The 17386-nt window shown below is 39.3% G+C and overlaps 2 protein-coding genes across 2 annotated transcripts in view; both read left to right on the top strand.

Annotated features, from left to right (window-relative positions):
• The window catches only part of NALF1 (NALCN channel auxiliary factor 1), a 622620-nt gene that overhangs the window by 84210 nt on the left and 521024 nt on the right, over nt 1-17386 (top strand). The window lies entirely within an intron of this gene.
• On the top strand, nt 7405-10669 carry LOC102967361 (NALCN channel auxiliary factor 1). Its single transcript, XM_042993761.1, is given in 6 exon segments — nt 7405-7435; nt 9697-9768; nt 9771-10185; nt 10187-10474; nt 10476-10556; nt 10558-10669. Coding segments are annotated over 6 exon segments (999 nt in total).

The raw sequence follows: 17386 nt of genomic DNA, 5'->3' as shown, positions 1-17386 counted from the left end.
TCCCTCTGGCTCTCTGATGCTTTTTTCCCCACAGCCCCAATTTCTTCTGTTTTTTGAATTTTCTTTTAATGTTTATTTATTTTTGAGAGAGAGAGACAGAGCACGAGCGAGGGTGGGCCAGAGAGAGAGGGAAACACAGAATCCGAAGCAGGCTTCAGGCTTTGAGCTGTTGTCAGCACAGAGCCCGACGCGGGGCCCGAAGTCATGAACCATGAGATCATGACCTGAGCAAAGTTGGACGCTTAATCGACTGAGCCCCCCCCAGGCTCTCGTGTCCCCCCAAACCTCAATTTCTAATTCTTTCTGTTATCAGTTGCCTGCTTCCCTTAGCCATAGTACAAAATAAAATTATAAAAAAATAACTCTGAGTCAGTTTGGGCTCTTTCTGTGATATGACAGTCAGTAAAAATTAATTAGCTTTTAGTTGATTCCTTTTAGGGATCAGATGCTCATTAAAACAAAGAGTGGAGCAGAAGTCCACATTTTGTGCCTCTCTGTGACTGTTTTGAACTGAATACGTGAAATCAATATATGACAATCAGCAGTTTAGAAGTTGGACTACATCAGTTTATTTTAATGGAATTTTTTTACACTTTAAATGAAATCGGTGCTGTTTGAATGTTGCTCTAACATGAAGCATCAATATGTTTGTAATAAGAGGTTTTTCTTATGTTTTACATATGCGGATATAAAGCTTCTCATAGGCTGGTCACAGTTCTGAAATATTCTGCTTGACACTTAATCCATCTGTTTACGTCTGTATTGATTATACATATCATTAACCCAGCCAATCCGTGAGACGATTGATTGATTGCAGATTTCAGTATGTATTTCTCCTGTCATTGTTAGTGCTAATAGGTCTGCATTTCCATCTGGTTTGTAGTAAAATTCCCCTTGAAAGAAAATGGATTTTTAGTGACCTAATCATACATTTTCTTTATGTCTGGTTTCATCTGATTGGAAAAGATCATGTTTGGGTGACACGTTGTTCTTCACAACATATCCTTTTGTCCAGCAGCATTTGGAATTGCTAAGCCATTGTTTGTGTTACTGTGGTGTCTAATGTGAAAGGTGTCTGTTTTATTTGCTTGATTGCTAGGGAGGATACGGGTTCATCTTATTAACACTGCCCTCGGTGAGGTTGACTAAGGTTCTCAGGGGGCCATCAGCCACAGTCCCCTCCTGGAAGAAAGGGGTGCAACTGCAGAAAAGCTCATCGTAGCTGCACCTGTATGTACAATGGCATCCACTTTGTAACTCAACGTGAAGGATAATCCTCGAACGTAACCACTGGTAGCCTCTGATGGCACTATTATGGTTGGTCTTTCTCTTCCTTATGTTTTGTATTTTTACAGTGAACAAAGAAAAAAATAGCTAAAATATAGCTATTTTTAAAAGGAGGCTAATGTGACCTAGATAAAGAGGAATTTAAAACAGCTAGTTGATTAGACCCTAAAGGATGTGATTTGTCACTGACATAATATGTTCCTCAAATATTTATAAAGGTTTAATAATAGGTACTCTCTAAATATTTCATTCCTTCACCCCCCCCCAATCTAGGTAATATTTATTAGTTGAAATATTTATTAATTTAGTAGGCTTAAATAAATGAAGATGGTATTTCAGGACTATTCAGTGAGACCAGGTTTTATAAATGATGGGAGCAAGGTATCTATTTTCATTTATTATGAATGTGAATAGTCAGGAATTCTATTTACTACATGGTCTCATGAGAGGCCATTCAATTTCATTTTTAAATCTGTCCTCATTTGCAAACCTATTCTCAATTTTTAAATCTGTGCTTAAAGAGCGTAACCATTTGTAACCATTCTGCCATTATAGGCAGAAACATATACATTTGGACGCATACGCATATAATTGGAACTAAATAGGTAAATATTACGTAAGTGGGCTTGCAAGCCTGTGGGCTAAGCTGTAATAACTAATCAAGACAAGATGGCACTTCAGTATGCCATCACTTACATAAGCAAGCTGTAGGGTGCCATCCACATCAACCAGATATTCCCCTTGGAGTTTTGTGGTTAGATAAATATTTTAGGGAGAGGCTTAGGAAACCCGTTGGACTGTGTTTATTCAGAACACACTCTGATGATACCCAGCGCTTTGGAAATGGGTGTTTGGGGCCTGTTGAGCATTTGCCGTGCAGCAGAAGTCCATAAATTGCGATGAACACAGCAAAGCTGGGAAATGAAGGAAGTTGTGAGATGTCACTATCCTTCTGCTGAGCTGCTTGCCCGTGTGGTGGTGGTGGGGGTGGGGGGTGTCTGGTGCGCCAATCCCAGCGGCATATTTCCTTTCCGTTCGGTGGTAAATCTCATTCAGTGAAGCAGCAGATATGTGTCTGGTACAGGAGGAACTCTTGCTTTAGACAGCACTTATTAAGGACACAGTAGTTTGCACTGACTTGAAAAGCAGGGACTGGATGCCTTCCAAGTTGTGAGATAAATCCCTCTATAATCTGTATTGGTTCTTTCAGCCCAATGGCTGGGAAATTACAGATCAAACAGAGCTCTTCAAAGGGTTTGACTTGATATCATATAGTTGACCTTAGCTCAGAGAATATTTTGCTAGAAACATTGTAGATTCCCCTAAAATATGTCTCCATCCATTCCTGGCAATTTTGCACTGTCTTCACTGATTTTACTGATCTTGGTCATCTGATGAAAATATTTGTGAAAGAAGAGACTTCTCAGTATTAGCTGTTATGCTTTGCCTGTTGGACAACACAAGATGGCCATTTTGACATCGTCACAGTAATTTTTAGGTGCTGGCTTGAAGAAGTCAAATGCGCTCGGTTTTCCTTTTCTTGATTTTTCTTACATTACTATCACTCAGATGAGACAGTCCCTTCATTAGAGTACTTTATCACATGTTGATGTCAAGGTCTCTACCTGCGTCTCTTTCTAGCTCTCTGTATATGCACAGATACAAATATAGACATAGGTATATAGATATAGATACAGACAGATATAGATATTTACAGATATTGTGTGGGTATGTATACACATGCAATAAGGCTTGACCTAATGGTGTTGCAGTATCTAGCCGTCTGTTTCCTTTCCTAACACTGTCATAGTATTTCCACCCTGGCTGCAAGAGGTGGGAACAGAAAACAAGGAGGTCACCACAGTGGGGAAATTTCCTTGATGTCATGGTACCTCACTGTATGCTGTCTGGCAGGCTCTCCCAGAGGTCAGTGAACACAAAGTTTCAAAGACCAAACCAAGGAGATCGAATTGCTGAGGCGATCACATCCATGTAAACATGTGGTGCAAATCAGGGGGAAGAAAATTGTAGGTAACACGCATGGGATGGGGTGCCAGAGGGGTGGGGCAACTTGTGATCAAGCAAGGTAGACCTCTTGGCCTTTGGTGGGAAACTCATCCAGGCAGCTAGATTCCTGGTAGTTCTATATTTATATAATTTTATAATATTAGTGTATTAATTCAGTGATACAAAATAGTAGAAATTATACCAGTAGAATACATAACTGCAAGCACACAAGTCAATGAGAGAAGTCATTCTGTATTTGTAAGTTTTCTAGTAATACCTGTTTGCTGCCTTTGTATTAATGATGTGTGTTTCAGACGTGCAGAAGTAGGCCCCAGAACTTGAAGAAATATTCTTGAAGCAAACGTAAAATGGAAACAATCTTGTCTACTATTTTTCTCCCCAGTGAGCTGGGAAGGCCTGCCATTTTTGTTTTTTATTTTGGTATGGAAAACTATAGTCTAGATCCCAGATGTTCTGAAAGTACATAATTTGAGAACCAGTGATTTAGTCTGAAGAAAATAATAACAGGACAGCTAAATAACTATTTTAAGGCGATAAGTGGACATTATATGGAGGATAGTTTCTAGTGATACTTAATTTACTGGAGTCGCCATTTCTATCCTTCGAAGTTGACCGGTGACTGATTCTTGGAGGAGGAGGAAGAGGTTTAAGAGCACTTTAACTGATATTTCTTATTTGTGTTGATATTGATTTTCTTACTTGTATCATTCTGTTGTACAATGTTTAGGAGATTTTTATAAAAGATGTAAAATGGTTTCCAATGATATGTTGGTTGCCAGAAAATGATTAATTCATTCATTTCTTTAGGTTAAGATTTGACAGCTTTTAATTAAAAAAAAAAAAGTACCGAAACAGATGTGCTTACTGTTATTTTTTGCAGCGTCCTCCAAGGCTGATATCTGGAGGTTGGAAATTCAGGCTCTTGTCTGTGCTGTTTGATTTTTTTGTCTAACTCATGTCAAAACCTGCTGTACAGGCACATAGTCTTTCCATTCCCCATTCAGCCTCCAATTTCAGGACCTTTATTCTCTCCCCCCCCCCCCATTGTATGGTTAACTTTGGACTCAACTTTCAGATGTAGACTTACAGGACGCCCCTAGAATGGGAGATGTATACCTACTGTGTGCTCTCTGTGTGTACTCTCACAGGTATCACAACAATTAGCTTATATTTATTTTTCTGACAGAATGTGAGCCCATTGAGAGTAAAACCAGTAGCTATATAAAGAAGAACGTCCAGTCCAGCCCATCATTTTATTCTTGGCATTGTAGCACACACTAAATAAATTGTTGACTGAATAAACAGGTCAGTGCTCAAAATACCCAATTTGAATCTTCTTTGCCACCTACAGGTTGTGTGCCCTTGGATACGACAATTATAATTTTAATGACAACAGTCATGACAGTAGTAGCAGGCAGCCATCACTGTCACATACGGAGCACTTACGATGCACTAGGTCCTTTTTAAACTTTTCCATGTATTAATTCATTTAATCTTCATAATAAACCAGTTCATTAGGTACTATGATTAGGCCCCTTTGTCAGATGAGTAGGGAGAACAGAAATGCTAAATGATTGGCTCCAGGTCATTTAGCTCAAAAGCAGAGAACTGTCCTTGGAATCAGACACTTCAAATCTGAACTACTGTTGCTTTATATGTTGGGCCTCCATTTCTTTATTTATAATAAGGGTCGTTGTAACAATTTCAAATACGGGTGGTCAGCATTGCGTGTTCTGATCTGTGCAAGCTGCTTAGCCCAATGCCTGATTTGTAATGAAAATTTAATAAGTAAGAGCATTTATTGCCATACTATATGTCAGGTGCCTTGCTCAGTGCTTATAAGGCTGTAGGCTTGCAATAAATGTTGGTTCCTTTCTTGTTTCTTTCCCCTTAAGTAGAGAAAGTCAGAGGCAACTACTAGCGCGAAGGAATTAGGTTGGGAGCATATTGAAACGGCCACCGAGAAGACTAATCTAACTGGTACCAGCTGTAGAAGAAGAGAATAGATTGCAGAAAACAGCTCCTGTAACTGAGTGCTAATACTTTGCCGAGATTGTGACAAAAGCGTCTGGCATTTGAATAATATTTGCAACTTTGAAAGCATGTTCACATCTCGCATGTTATTTTATATTTCATGGCTGACCTTGGGAGGGGAGATAGACTATCACAATTGCCATTTTACAAAGGATCCTCAGTGACTTGCTGAAGATAAGAGTGGTTAGGGTACAAAGAAGAACGAGAAGTTGTACTTCTAGGTTGTTATGCGAAAATGTAATTCATCATCAAGCCAGGACGTTTTTGTGAATGGAGGAGGAAGCTTCACGATTAAGTGAGTGCGACACACATAAATGGGACTGGCCAGGGCCCGTGAGTAGGCACCGTGCGCCTTTCTGCTGCTCTTGTTATTCCTTATCTTGTTCACCTTTTTCTCTTGCCCAATGACTTAAAATATTCTTCCTTGAACTCCAGAGAGTGAGTCCTCCTTCTCAGGGCGCCCCAAGTTCCATTCGCTACACGCACAACATTCCACATTACGGAAATCAGATGTATCTCTTTGAAAAGAATGAGAAATTTACCTGGATGCAGTGACTATGTATATATACACATGTGTGTGTCTGTGGGTGTGTATTTGAGATAAAGGCTGAAAGGCTAACATACTTGACATGGTTTGCTTCTACAGCCGAACTTCCATTTGCTTTACTGAACCTCCTTTTATCAGCAATATTTAATCATATGTTAGTTTCCTTATACTGCTGTAACAAAGTGTCATAAATTAGATGGGGTAAAAGAACAGAAATGTATAGTCTTACCATTCTGAAAGCTGGAAGCCCAATGTCAAGTTGTTTGCGGGGTTGATACTTTCACAGGCTTTTGAGGGAGAATCTGGTCAGTCTCTGTCCTAGCTTCTGGTCGTGCCCACGTTTACCTTGCCTTGTAGATAAGCTACTTCATTCCAGTCCTCTGTCTTCACCTGGCATCTCCTGTGTGTCTGTGTCTTTACAATGGTCATCCACAGTCACATTGGATAAGGGACCCACCCGACTCTGATATGACCTCATCTTGACGTTATGTTTGCAATGACCCTATTTCCAAATCTCAACACATTCTGAAGTACTAGAAGTTAGAAATACAACACATATTCTTTTTGGCAGGGGGAAACAATTCAACCCTTAACAAATAGTAACAATAACCAAACCCAATCGTATATGGAAGGATTTGCCAATGTTGTACAGTCTGCATCGATCTCCTTTTTGTGGTAATCTTTGCTTTAGGAAAGCAAGAAAATATAAGAACTAATTGTGTGTGCAGAAGATATAACCTCATAGTGGCCCTCCCTTTTCATTAACTGGATGATGGTGATGGGATTCAATTTTATAGACAGGAATTATAAACAGAGTTACTACAAAATTAATGTTTTGCTTAAATTATTGTCTTCCCCTGCTGTGTTTAAAAGATATGAAAATCGTTTTCCTTTTTAAGTCAACAGAATTATGTTGGTGTCTTATTGACAAGTTTATGTCAAATATATTTATTTCATATTTCTATCTTAGTCATAAATAGTTGCTGATTGGAATGGGGAATAGTTTGGTATTTTAGTAGAATTGTAGGTTATTTACGAGAGAGATAGTTCACCCTCTAGAATGTTGAAAATGACACAGAAGTTCTTGCTGGAAGCCTGCTCTGGCTTTACATAAACTAAAGAGCATAGTAGTTTCTGGATAGCTTCTCCGTTCCCCTCAGGACACAGCAGGAAGAAAGAGGCAATAGGGTTCAGCGGAAGACACTCTGGTAAGAGTGACGGGCCCCCTAGGGAGAGATCAGCAGTTCCCAGCAATGAAGTCTGAAAGAGAGGGGCAAAAATAAATGCCATTGAAGGTAGCTAATTTAGGCTCCAAACAGAGAGCATGGACGGGTGGAGGTGCTGAGCCGGTAAGACAGAGAAAACATGGAGTGTTGGCTGATGGCTTCTGTTTGGCACGTGGTCTCCTGCACTAATTGGAATATGGGTCCAGATTCAGGAGAGCCAGACCCGTGTGCAGGACATGAGAGACACATATGTGCCCATTACCTCTACCCACTTCTACCAAAATGAAGGAGTCTCCTCAAGACACTGTTGCCGGTAATTGTCCCCGACTTGCACTTTGCTCTTCCTTCTTAATCCATTGACTCCTCAGCATAAGACAGAGTCTGTTGCAAAACCCACAAGCATCTTTCTTTTTTTAAAGAAAAAATTGTTTTCATGTTTATTTGTTTTTGAGAGAGACAGAGCACAAGCAGGGGAGAGGCAGAGAGAGAGGGGGAGACACAGAGTCTCAAGCAGGCTCCAGACTCTGAGCTGTCAGCACGGAGCTCGACGCGGGGCTTGAACCCACAAACTGTGAGATCATGACCTGAGCAGAAGTCAGGTGCTCAACTGACTGAGCCATCCAGGGGCCCCCAACAAGCATCCTTCATACCACTGCTCTGAGACCTCCGTGGTTCCCCACCAGGCAACTGACATTGTTCCTATCAGTCATGCTCAGTCTTTCTCAGAGAGTGTGTTCCTACACAGAAACATACACTGACCTAAGTGTTCCAGAATTATTGAAAGAGATACTTTGGGAATAGTGATATGTACAGCCGTGTATATCTACAAGAACTCCTTCCTATCCTTAGACAAAATTGCAAGTTTTTTAGTATTAGGGCCTGCCTCTTTACAGATCTAGTGCCTTGCTGTTCAAATAGACTTTCAGTAGTTATCTGTTGAAGGAAGAAAAAGCACATTGTTAAGCAGAATGTGAAGCTGTGCGTAATGTTGCTCTCCCTCTCCTCCAAATTGGTATTTCTCCCAAATGAAGCCTCCATTACAGTGATGTCCAGTCTTCCCACAAACCTCTTACCCTTTCTCCCGCCACGACAACATCTGCGGAATGTCTTCTTTCCCTACTGCTAATTCAGATGTATTCTTACATCTTCACCTGGATTGTGCTGCTTTTATCTGTGATGGCTTCACATGACACATACTGCCTCACCATGGCCTTGTTCCTGGTTTAATGGTGGTTCCAGACCACATCTGGAATCATCTCAGAGCCTGTGTAGTGCAAGGCTTTTGTGTTAACTTGTCTTGTTTTCAGTTAAAAAATTTTTTAAATGGTTTATTTATTTTTGAGACAGAGAGAGAGAGAGAGAGAGAGAGAGAGAGAGAGAGAGAGAGAATGAGTGGGGGAGGAGCAGAGAGAGACACACACAGAATCCGAAGCAGGCTCCAGGCTCTGAGCCATCAGCACAGAGCCCGACGCAGGGCTCAGACTTGTGAACCATGAGATCATGACTTGAGCGGAAGTTGGAAGCTTAACTTACCGAACCACCCAGGCGCCCCCTCACATAAGTCTTTAGTCCCACGTTACATCTGCATGTAATGTTTTCCTTTACAAAACTTTGAGTGCACATTTATAATGATGGACAACTACAAGTTAAGACACACATGCCAGTTTGTAGCCTTGAATGTGAACTTAGTAAGTGAATCTTACGATAATAACGCAACAAAGAAGTCATGAGACTAATTGTGAAGATTTGTCTGACCACTATGCCTAATGTCATTATAACGAAATCTGATCCTTAAACCTTTGATTGCGACCAAACAATTAATTTTGCAATGCGCTGGGGCATCCGCCCTTGTTTACCGTGCAAAAAGGCAAAGTGTGGATCTGCTTACTGAGGTTAATTGTTGCTTTCACGGCTCACTCACCCTCTTCCCTTGTGCCTTGGGGGATTGTCTCAGACCTGTGACGTTCTTGTGAAAATTGATATCCATGGTTTATGGGCCACAAGGAATAATTTAAATGGTGACGGATCCCTGGAGGTGTTCAGTATAGTTAGGCATGCATGTTTTAAGGTGACAGTTGTGAGGTTACAAAAGCCGTGTCAGGCTTTCCTGGGCTAACATTTATTTTATGTTAAAATAATGTCCATCATGATTTGTATACATTTTTAAAAAGTTTATTTTGAAGAAAGCGAGGGAAGGACAGAGAAGGAGAGAGAATCCCAAGCAGGCCCCATGCTGTCAGTGTGGAGCCTGATGTGGGGGTTGAGCCCAGGAGATCAGGACCTGAGCCCAAACTAGGAATCAGAAGCTCAGCCAGCTGAGCCACCAGGCGCCCCCTACCTACTTCTGTTTTACACGCATTTTTGTGTTTATGCTTTATATGCATTGATATTAAACAGATTTAGTATTTGGTTATGACAGATTCAAGTGTGGGTCCACAGTCTGCACCTTTGCTCCCCAAAGTGCAGTCTGTGGACCAGCAACGTTGCTTCATGGGGGAAGCTTGTTAAAAATGCAGAATTCAGGGCAACAGACCAAGAGACGAGACTTAAACGGCCCATGTATCTGAATCCCAGGCTCATCCTGAAAGGGTCTGCTTGCTCAGGTCAGTGAGCTCCAGAGCCTCCCAGATGTGCCGGCTGGAGGCAACACCAGAGCCGTGAGCGGTTCACTCGACAGCCGCTGGAAGAGGGGAGATGGCTCTATTCTGCCCCAGAACCGCAGCTCTCTGTCTACAAACCAGGGTCCCCAAAACGAAAGAAGAAAATCCTTTCTATCAAACTTTGTCCGTTGGAAAGGGCCCCAGCTCCCCAGTCAACCACTCATCCAGCACCTCTAAGTGCCGGCTGGCCAGCCGCTGTGTCTGATATGTTGCGTGTTTATACAGTTGTTGATGTTGCCTATAATCCTGGTGTCCTCCAGGCAGCAGAAAAGCACCACGTGAAAAAAGATCAGTTAATACGGATGACCATGAAATGCATTGAGGAATTCCAGTGTATTCTCTCACACTCTTATAGTATTCCTAAATTTAGAATCAAAGGAAGCATCCAAAGTGTGAAACAAAATCAGAATCCAAACTGACCCTACGGGTTTAGGAGAGAAAAAGGGAAAGGAGCTGATCCTTGAACACATAAGAAGCAGTTCTGTGAGCCAATGAGATCACTTTCCTCAGCTCTTACTGCCAGAAGACCAAGTTTCAAGCAAAACAAGTTATCTGATAGAAGAGATTTCCAGTACAGAGATCCAGGTGGAGGTGAAGAGACCACCAGCCTATGGATTAAAAGTTGTGGTTTATCAGAATGAGAAACCTCTGCAAATTGAAATAGAAGTTGAATTACCCAGTGGTAATTCAGTGTCTCTGTGACCTTAGTGTTTTTGTGGAGGACTTATTGATCTAGCTCTCTGAGAAGTACAGATTGCATCCGAGCCTTCCAGAATATGCATACTGAAATGACTACTGCAGAATTTATCAAAGAGAAGACTACATTAGTCATCACAGTGCCATTGGTGTTAGTCAAGAGGATCATCTGCTTTGGGTTTTTCACGTGATGCTTTCCTGCCACCTGTCTTGTGAATTACAGGACCTTCATTACGGGTAAAGAGGTAGTTTATCTTAAACACTACTGTCATATTTTCTAAGTGTTCTTTTTCACTGAATGATGTTTTCTCATCAACGGTTTATCTTTATCTTTTCTGTTTTAAACTCACTCTTTCTCCCTCTCAAACTTGGCCTGAAGCAGACACTACTAAACACAATATCGTCATGATACCCTTCTTTTGAAGGTATTTCTAATGGTCTTAGAGTACCAGATATCATTGGGGAAATTCTGTTTGTTTCCAGGTAACATGTAAGAATTCTTGGTTTTCCCATTGGGAAAAAAAATGTTTTTTATCTTTAGCAAATTGTCACATGAGGAATCAAAAACAAAAGTTTTGCAAAGCAGAATTCAGGTGCTGCCCTGAACTACTACGTCAAAGTTGGAATGCATAAGAAACTCTATCTTGATGTTTTCTATGCACATTAAAGTTTGAGCACTGTTCTACATCTCAATGAAATGTGCTCTTCGTTAGTGTGAATTACAATTTGGTTTTGAAACATTCCCATTGTTGTTGGGAAATTTAGAGCCCCTAGAGAAATAATTTAATATTTTTCACACATAAAAAAAGTCTTCTAGCTTCCACCTGGAAGATGCAGATTTTACTCTGAGGCCACACAGATGTGATATTGTGAAAATTAGACGCAATGTCTTTAGGTACCTGGAAAGCAAGATTTCATTACATACTCTGTATAACAAGCCTAAATATCATTGAAAGTAGGTTTTTGTTTTCCTTGGTTGTGACCCATTTTTCCTTACTTTTCACATCTCTATATTATGTAGAATTCTATAAAAGTGTCATAGAATTATATATAAATATAAATTTTGGCCAAATGAATTGGCTGGATCTACTTTTTATTGCTTAAGTAACAGGGCTCCAGGTTGTGCTGCACAATATTTTATATGTTGACAAATGCGACCATTTGTAACTTTGGGTTAGTCCTAAGTCTAGGGTAGACTGTAACTTCCCCCCTGTGTGTACATACATATACATATGTGTGCAAACACACATGCAGTCAAGCATATTTGGGATTAATTTTGAGCAGCTAATAGTTTTGTCTATCAACCGAAGTTCATTATAGGAGCTGTGGCAGTTACAGAGATAAGTAGGGAACAGTTCCTGCTTTCTGGGCATTTATAATCTAGTATGCAAAATAAGTTGAACAGAAATCACTTTGGAATGAAATGCAACAAAAGAGCTCCTGATTACTTTTGGACAGGGTAATCAAAAAGACATTCTTGGATAAACTGGTATTTAATTGAACCTTGAAAGATACGAGGCACTCCACCAGGTAGAAAAAAGCAAGAGCATTTCAACTGGAAGCAACAGTGTGAACAAAGACAAGAAAACCAAAAATGATGAGCCGTGGAGTGAAATGGCAAAATCCCAGAAAAATAAAATGATGTTTCAACAAATACCAAAAATTGAAGACCAAGTATTCTGGTTGACTCGACACCACAATATGCACATCTTCTACCCTTTCTAATAGCCTAGGTGTAGGAAGACATTATTCTTGTGAATATTGGTAGATGGAAACAGTCCAGTGAATTTAGAAAACAGATGTGTAGACTTTTCTGACTGTAATGAACTACAAACTCACGTGGTCTCAGAATGAAAACGTCATTGAGAGACATCTCTACTTTCATACAAAGGACAGAAATCCTTTCTGATTCCTTCATGATTTCCCTGCTGGTTTTGCTTAAATTCATTTAATGACAGGTTTTTTTCACCAAAATTTTCAAGACAGCTTTTGGAAAGCTCTTTATGTCTTGAGTTGATTGGACATCTGAAGAAAATCACCCAGTGATCTGCTTGTTTGTAACCCCGACTCCCAAATTAAGAAATTGAGAACACATCCTTTCCTTCTACTTAGACCTCAGATGTGTGTGTGTGTGTGTGTGTGTAATTTCCAAATATTCTGGTATCAGTTTTTGGACTAGTTCCCAGACTTTTCAATCTAATGGACCAATAAATTCAAATCAGATCAAAAGTTTCACAGATGATTGCATTAAAAAATCACTATCAAAGTGCCTGGGTGGCTCATTCGATTAAGTATCTGATTCTTGGTTTTGGCACAGGTCATGATCTCACATTTTGTGAATTCAAGCCCCGCATCGGGCTCTGCGCTGACAGCACATAGCCTGCTTGGGATTCTGTGCCTCTCCTCTCTCTTTGCCCCTCCTGCACTCTCTCTCTCTCTCAAATAAATGAACAAACTTAAACAAAAATCACTATTGTGTACTTAATTTCATTTTTATTGCATAAATAAAGATATAAATTTCACTTAAAAAGTAGGAAGAAAATAATCTCACAATGAAACAACCCCTATTTGACAACTTAATTTGGTCATATGTAGGAAAACTCTGAACGATATAGTTCTTATTTTTCTCAAAGGGTTCCTTGGATTTGAGAAAATGTCTTCGTGGTCAGCAGAGACCAACATTTTGAAAGCACTCTTCGGTGTGGCCTCTATTTTGTAAATATCTCTTATTAAAACGTCCAATCAGAACTGAACACGGTACTCCTCAATGTAGTCTTCTCCTGTTTGGAGGTGCCCTTGTGTCCGTGCAGCCACGAGCTGTGTTAGCTCTTTCTGTTGGCTTCTCCAATCTCTTTGTTCACCTTACATTCAGATTCCCAGAGCTGCTACTCCACATCTTTATTGGTGCAACTAACTTTTTAAACCTAAAGGCAACACTTTGTATTTATTTGTATTCATCTATATCCTGTTAATTTGGCCCCAGTGTTGGCATTTGTTGAGAACTTTAAAAATAAGGGTGCTGTATCTTTGTAAAGTTTATTTACAATGTCTTCAGGCTGTCAAAAGAATTTGAGCAGAAAAATTATATAAAACTCCTCATAGAACGTATTCTGTGTATCAATAGTGTGTCATTTTTTCATTTGCCTTGACATAAATGAAAATTGAATCAATTTTGTGTACTTTAAAAAAATTCTGCTAGTTTGAAGGTTTGGCAAACGCAGCATTGTATTTCTTCATCATCTGTTTAACATTTTTTCGTGAGGAGGTTTTTAAAAATAAAAATTCTATGTATTTAAGGTGTACAATGTGATGATTTGATATAAATATACAGAGTGAAATGATTACTACTGGCAAAGTAACATCTTCTTGCAGTTTGTGTATTTTGCTGTGTGATGAGTGTATATAGTATTATTATTTTTTAAATATTTTGGGGTGAAATTATTTCGTTTATTTATTTATTTTGAGAGAGAGAGCGAGAGCACAAGCAGGAGTGGGGCAGAGAGAAACAGAGAGAGAGAGAGAGAGAGAGAGAGAGAGAGAGAGAGAGAGAGAATCCCAAGAAGGCTCCGTGCTGTCAGCACAGAGCCTGATGTGGTGCTTGATCCCACGAACTGTGAGATCACGATCTGAGCTGAAATCAAGAGTCAGCCGCTTAATCAACTGAGCCACCCAGGCGCCCCAGTGTTATTAAGTATAGTCATCATGTCCATTCTTAAAATTGTTTAATTTAAATGTTTATTTATTTTTGAAGGAGACAGAGAGAGAGTGTGAGCAGGGGAGGAGCAGAGAGCAAGGGAGACACAGAATTCAGAGTGGGCTCCAGGCTCTGAGCTGTCAGCACAGAATCCTATGGGGGGACCTCGAAGTCACAAACTGTGAGATCATGACCTGAGCTGAAGTTGGACGCTCAACTGACTGAGCCACCCAGGTGTCCCATGTCTGTACTTTAGATATTTAGGTTTATTTATCCTACACAACTGCAAATTTACACCCTTTGACCAACATCGTCCTATATCTTCCCAAACCTTAGCCCCTTGTAACCACTATTCTGCTCTCTGCTTCTACGAGCTTGACTTTTCAAAAAAAGTTCCACATATAAGTGAGATCATACGATATTTGTCTTTCTCTGTCTGACTTATTTCACTTAGCACAATGTCTTCCAGTTTCATCCATATTGTCACAAATGGCAGGATTTCCTGCCTCCTCAGGGATGAATAATATTCCACTGTATATGTGTTTCTTCTGAACCGTTCATCTACTGATAGACATTTAGGTTGTTTCCATATCTTGGTTATTATGAATAATGCTGCAGTGAACAGAACACAGGAATGCACATATTTCTTTGAGATACTGATTTTGCTTACTTCGTATATGTACCCTGACATGGAAATTCTGGATCCTATGGTAGTTCTATCTTTTTAACTTTTTGAGGAATCACCATATTCTTTCCATAATGGCCGTACCAGTTTACATTCCTACCAGTAGTGCACCAGGGATCCCTTTTCTTCACATCCTCTTCAACATTTGTTATCTTTTTGTCTCTTTCATAATAGCTGTCTTAACTTGTCTGAGGTGATGCCTCGTGGTTTTGATTTGCACTTCCCTGCTACTCGTTGATGTTGAGCCCCTTTTTATGTGTCTGGTGGCATGTCTTCCTTTGAGAAATGTCTGTTCGGATCCGTTGCCCATGTTTTAATCGGGGTTGTTTTCTTACTGTTGAGTTGCTTGAGCTCCTTATATATTTTGGGTATTAACCCCCTTATCAGATACATGGTTTGCACATTTTTTATCCATTCTGTAGATGCCTCTTCACTCTGTTGCTTCCTTTGCTGTGCAGAAGGTTTTTAGTTTGATGCAATAACATTTGTCTGTTTTTGTTTTGTTCACTGAGCTTTTGGGATCACGTCCAAAGAGACATCATCCAGACCAATGGCGAGAAGCTTTTCCCCTATGTTCTCTTCGAAAAGTTTTATGGCTTCAGGTCTTACATTTAAGACTTGAATCCATGGTGATTTGATTTTAGTGAGCTAAGGGTCCAATTTCATTCCTCCGCATGTGGAAAACCAGTCTCAGCCCCATTTAGTGAAGGGACTGTCCTTTCCCTATTGTGTGTTCTTGGAACTTTTATTGAAGCTCAGCTGACCATAAATGCTTCAATTTTTCAAGTTTTGGCAAATAATAGCATTGTATTTATTCATCGTCTGTTCAGAATTTTCAAGAAGTCTCCACTGTTTTTGTCATGATCAGATTTGTTTAAGTTAAAACAGTAACAAGAAAGATTTTTTATTTTGCTGCCAAGAATTTGAACAATAGATTTGGGGTCTGGAAGAATCAAGGACTGAAGTTCGTTGGTAACCTGTAAGCAGAAGCCAGTTAAAAATTGGAAAAAATGACTATAAACCTTAGAAAAGTAATAAGACTTGCAGAAGTTAGAAATGTGTCCGTATTCTAGGAAAGGCCTTCGATAAGAGGACAAACATCCAAAGGGCAGATGGCCAAAGAGAGAGCCGGGGCCAGAAGGACTATTTCCTAAGGAAGAAGCTTTGTTCTTGTGTGGACTGTTTATCTAAAAGGTGGCAAGTTGACTATGAACAAATTGTTAGGAATCTGGAATCTCTTTGGAAGGATTTAGAACATAAACTAGTTGGCTTTAAAAAGCACCTATGAATCTCATAAAAATCTGCTTTCATCTTATTAAACCATAGTACTACGGTATAGCCAGTCTAAATGTTGGCTAATACAACTGTGAAAGATAATTAGAAAATTCGTAGGTTGGCATTCTAATGTAGAAGAAAAGAAAAAGTGTTGTGTAATTTGTGTAATGAAGCTATGTTGGATACACAAGTAAAATATCTGACATGCTATAAATTACTAAATTCAAGTCTTTTAATAGTTTTGTTTCATTGTGTACCATGTAGCAATGATTAAGCCTTTATTTCATATATTACTGTTTTTCTAAGATCAACACTGATAGGATAATAGAAGTAAATATATTTTGCAAAATTTAAAATTTATATTTTTGATATATGTTCAAAAGTTCTGTGAGCCTTGATTACATCAATTTCATTTAAGATTAATTTAAATCATAAATAAAGTGTATATAAATATGTATAATGTGTTTGTAGTCAATAACAGAGCATTGAGTAAGTTTGAGTTTCCTTTAAGTTATTTTGAGGCGGGCAAGCATTCACAGAGGATAATATCTATGAATTTCTGCAGTATATTTCTCATCATGATTTAACATCTGAGACATAATTATTTTACAAGGTAGTGTCTTAATAGGATTTGCATTCATACATATTCAATACCATTGAGCAGGCGATACATACAGTAAAAGGTTCTGTTAAAATCAATTAGGTCTGTTTTAAGGAATAATTATTTATTATAGTTCAGTAACCTGTACTTGTATGAGATAACTTGATCCAATCTTGTAATTGATAAATAAATAGGTGGTTTTAAAGTAAAATACTCAACTCATTTAGTTATTTGTGGTTAATTCAAAGACCAGTTGTTGGCACCAGATAGCTGTTATTTATTTTTTTTAAATCTAAATAATGTCCTCCAACTCTTTACAAAACGGAGATATTCTTCAAGGTCAGTTTCTTATTATCTTTAACCTGAAAGAAGGCTTCCTGTAAGAATACAAATGCGACTTCTCTTTTACCTCTACCTTGGGCAAAGCCATGTGAAATATTATTGGAACTCACTCTGGTATTTTGCTATGAGTCTGAACAATAATTTACCCACTCCAGGAAGGTTAAGGTATGTCATCCAGCTAAAACCTCCTAAGCCTACAAAATAGATTATTTTATGGGAAAGCAGCTTTCCTTTCTAAGTATGCTTTGCCCCGGAGGAAATGAAGTTGCCGCTTTGGAATGCTTAATAGCACATTCCCACAGCATTGTAAC

This window comes from Panthera tigris, chromosome A1 (genome assembly GCF_018350195.1).
Source record: "Panthera tigris isolate Pti1 chromosome A1, P.tigris_Pti1_mat1.1, whole genome shotgun sequence".
NCBI classification, from domain to species: domain Eukaryota; kingdom Metazoa; phylum Chordata; class Mammalia; order Carnivora; family Felidae; genus Panthera; species Panthera tigris.
Note: the sequence above shows the minus strand (reverse complement) of the source record. Positions and strands in the feature narration are given on the sequence as shown.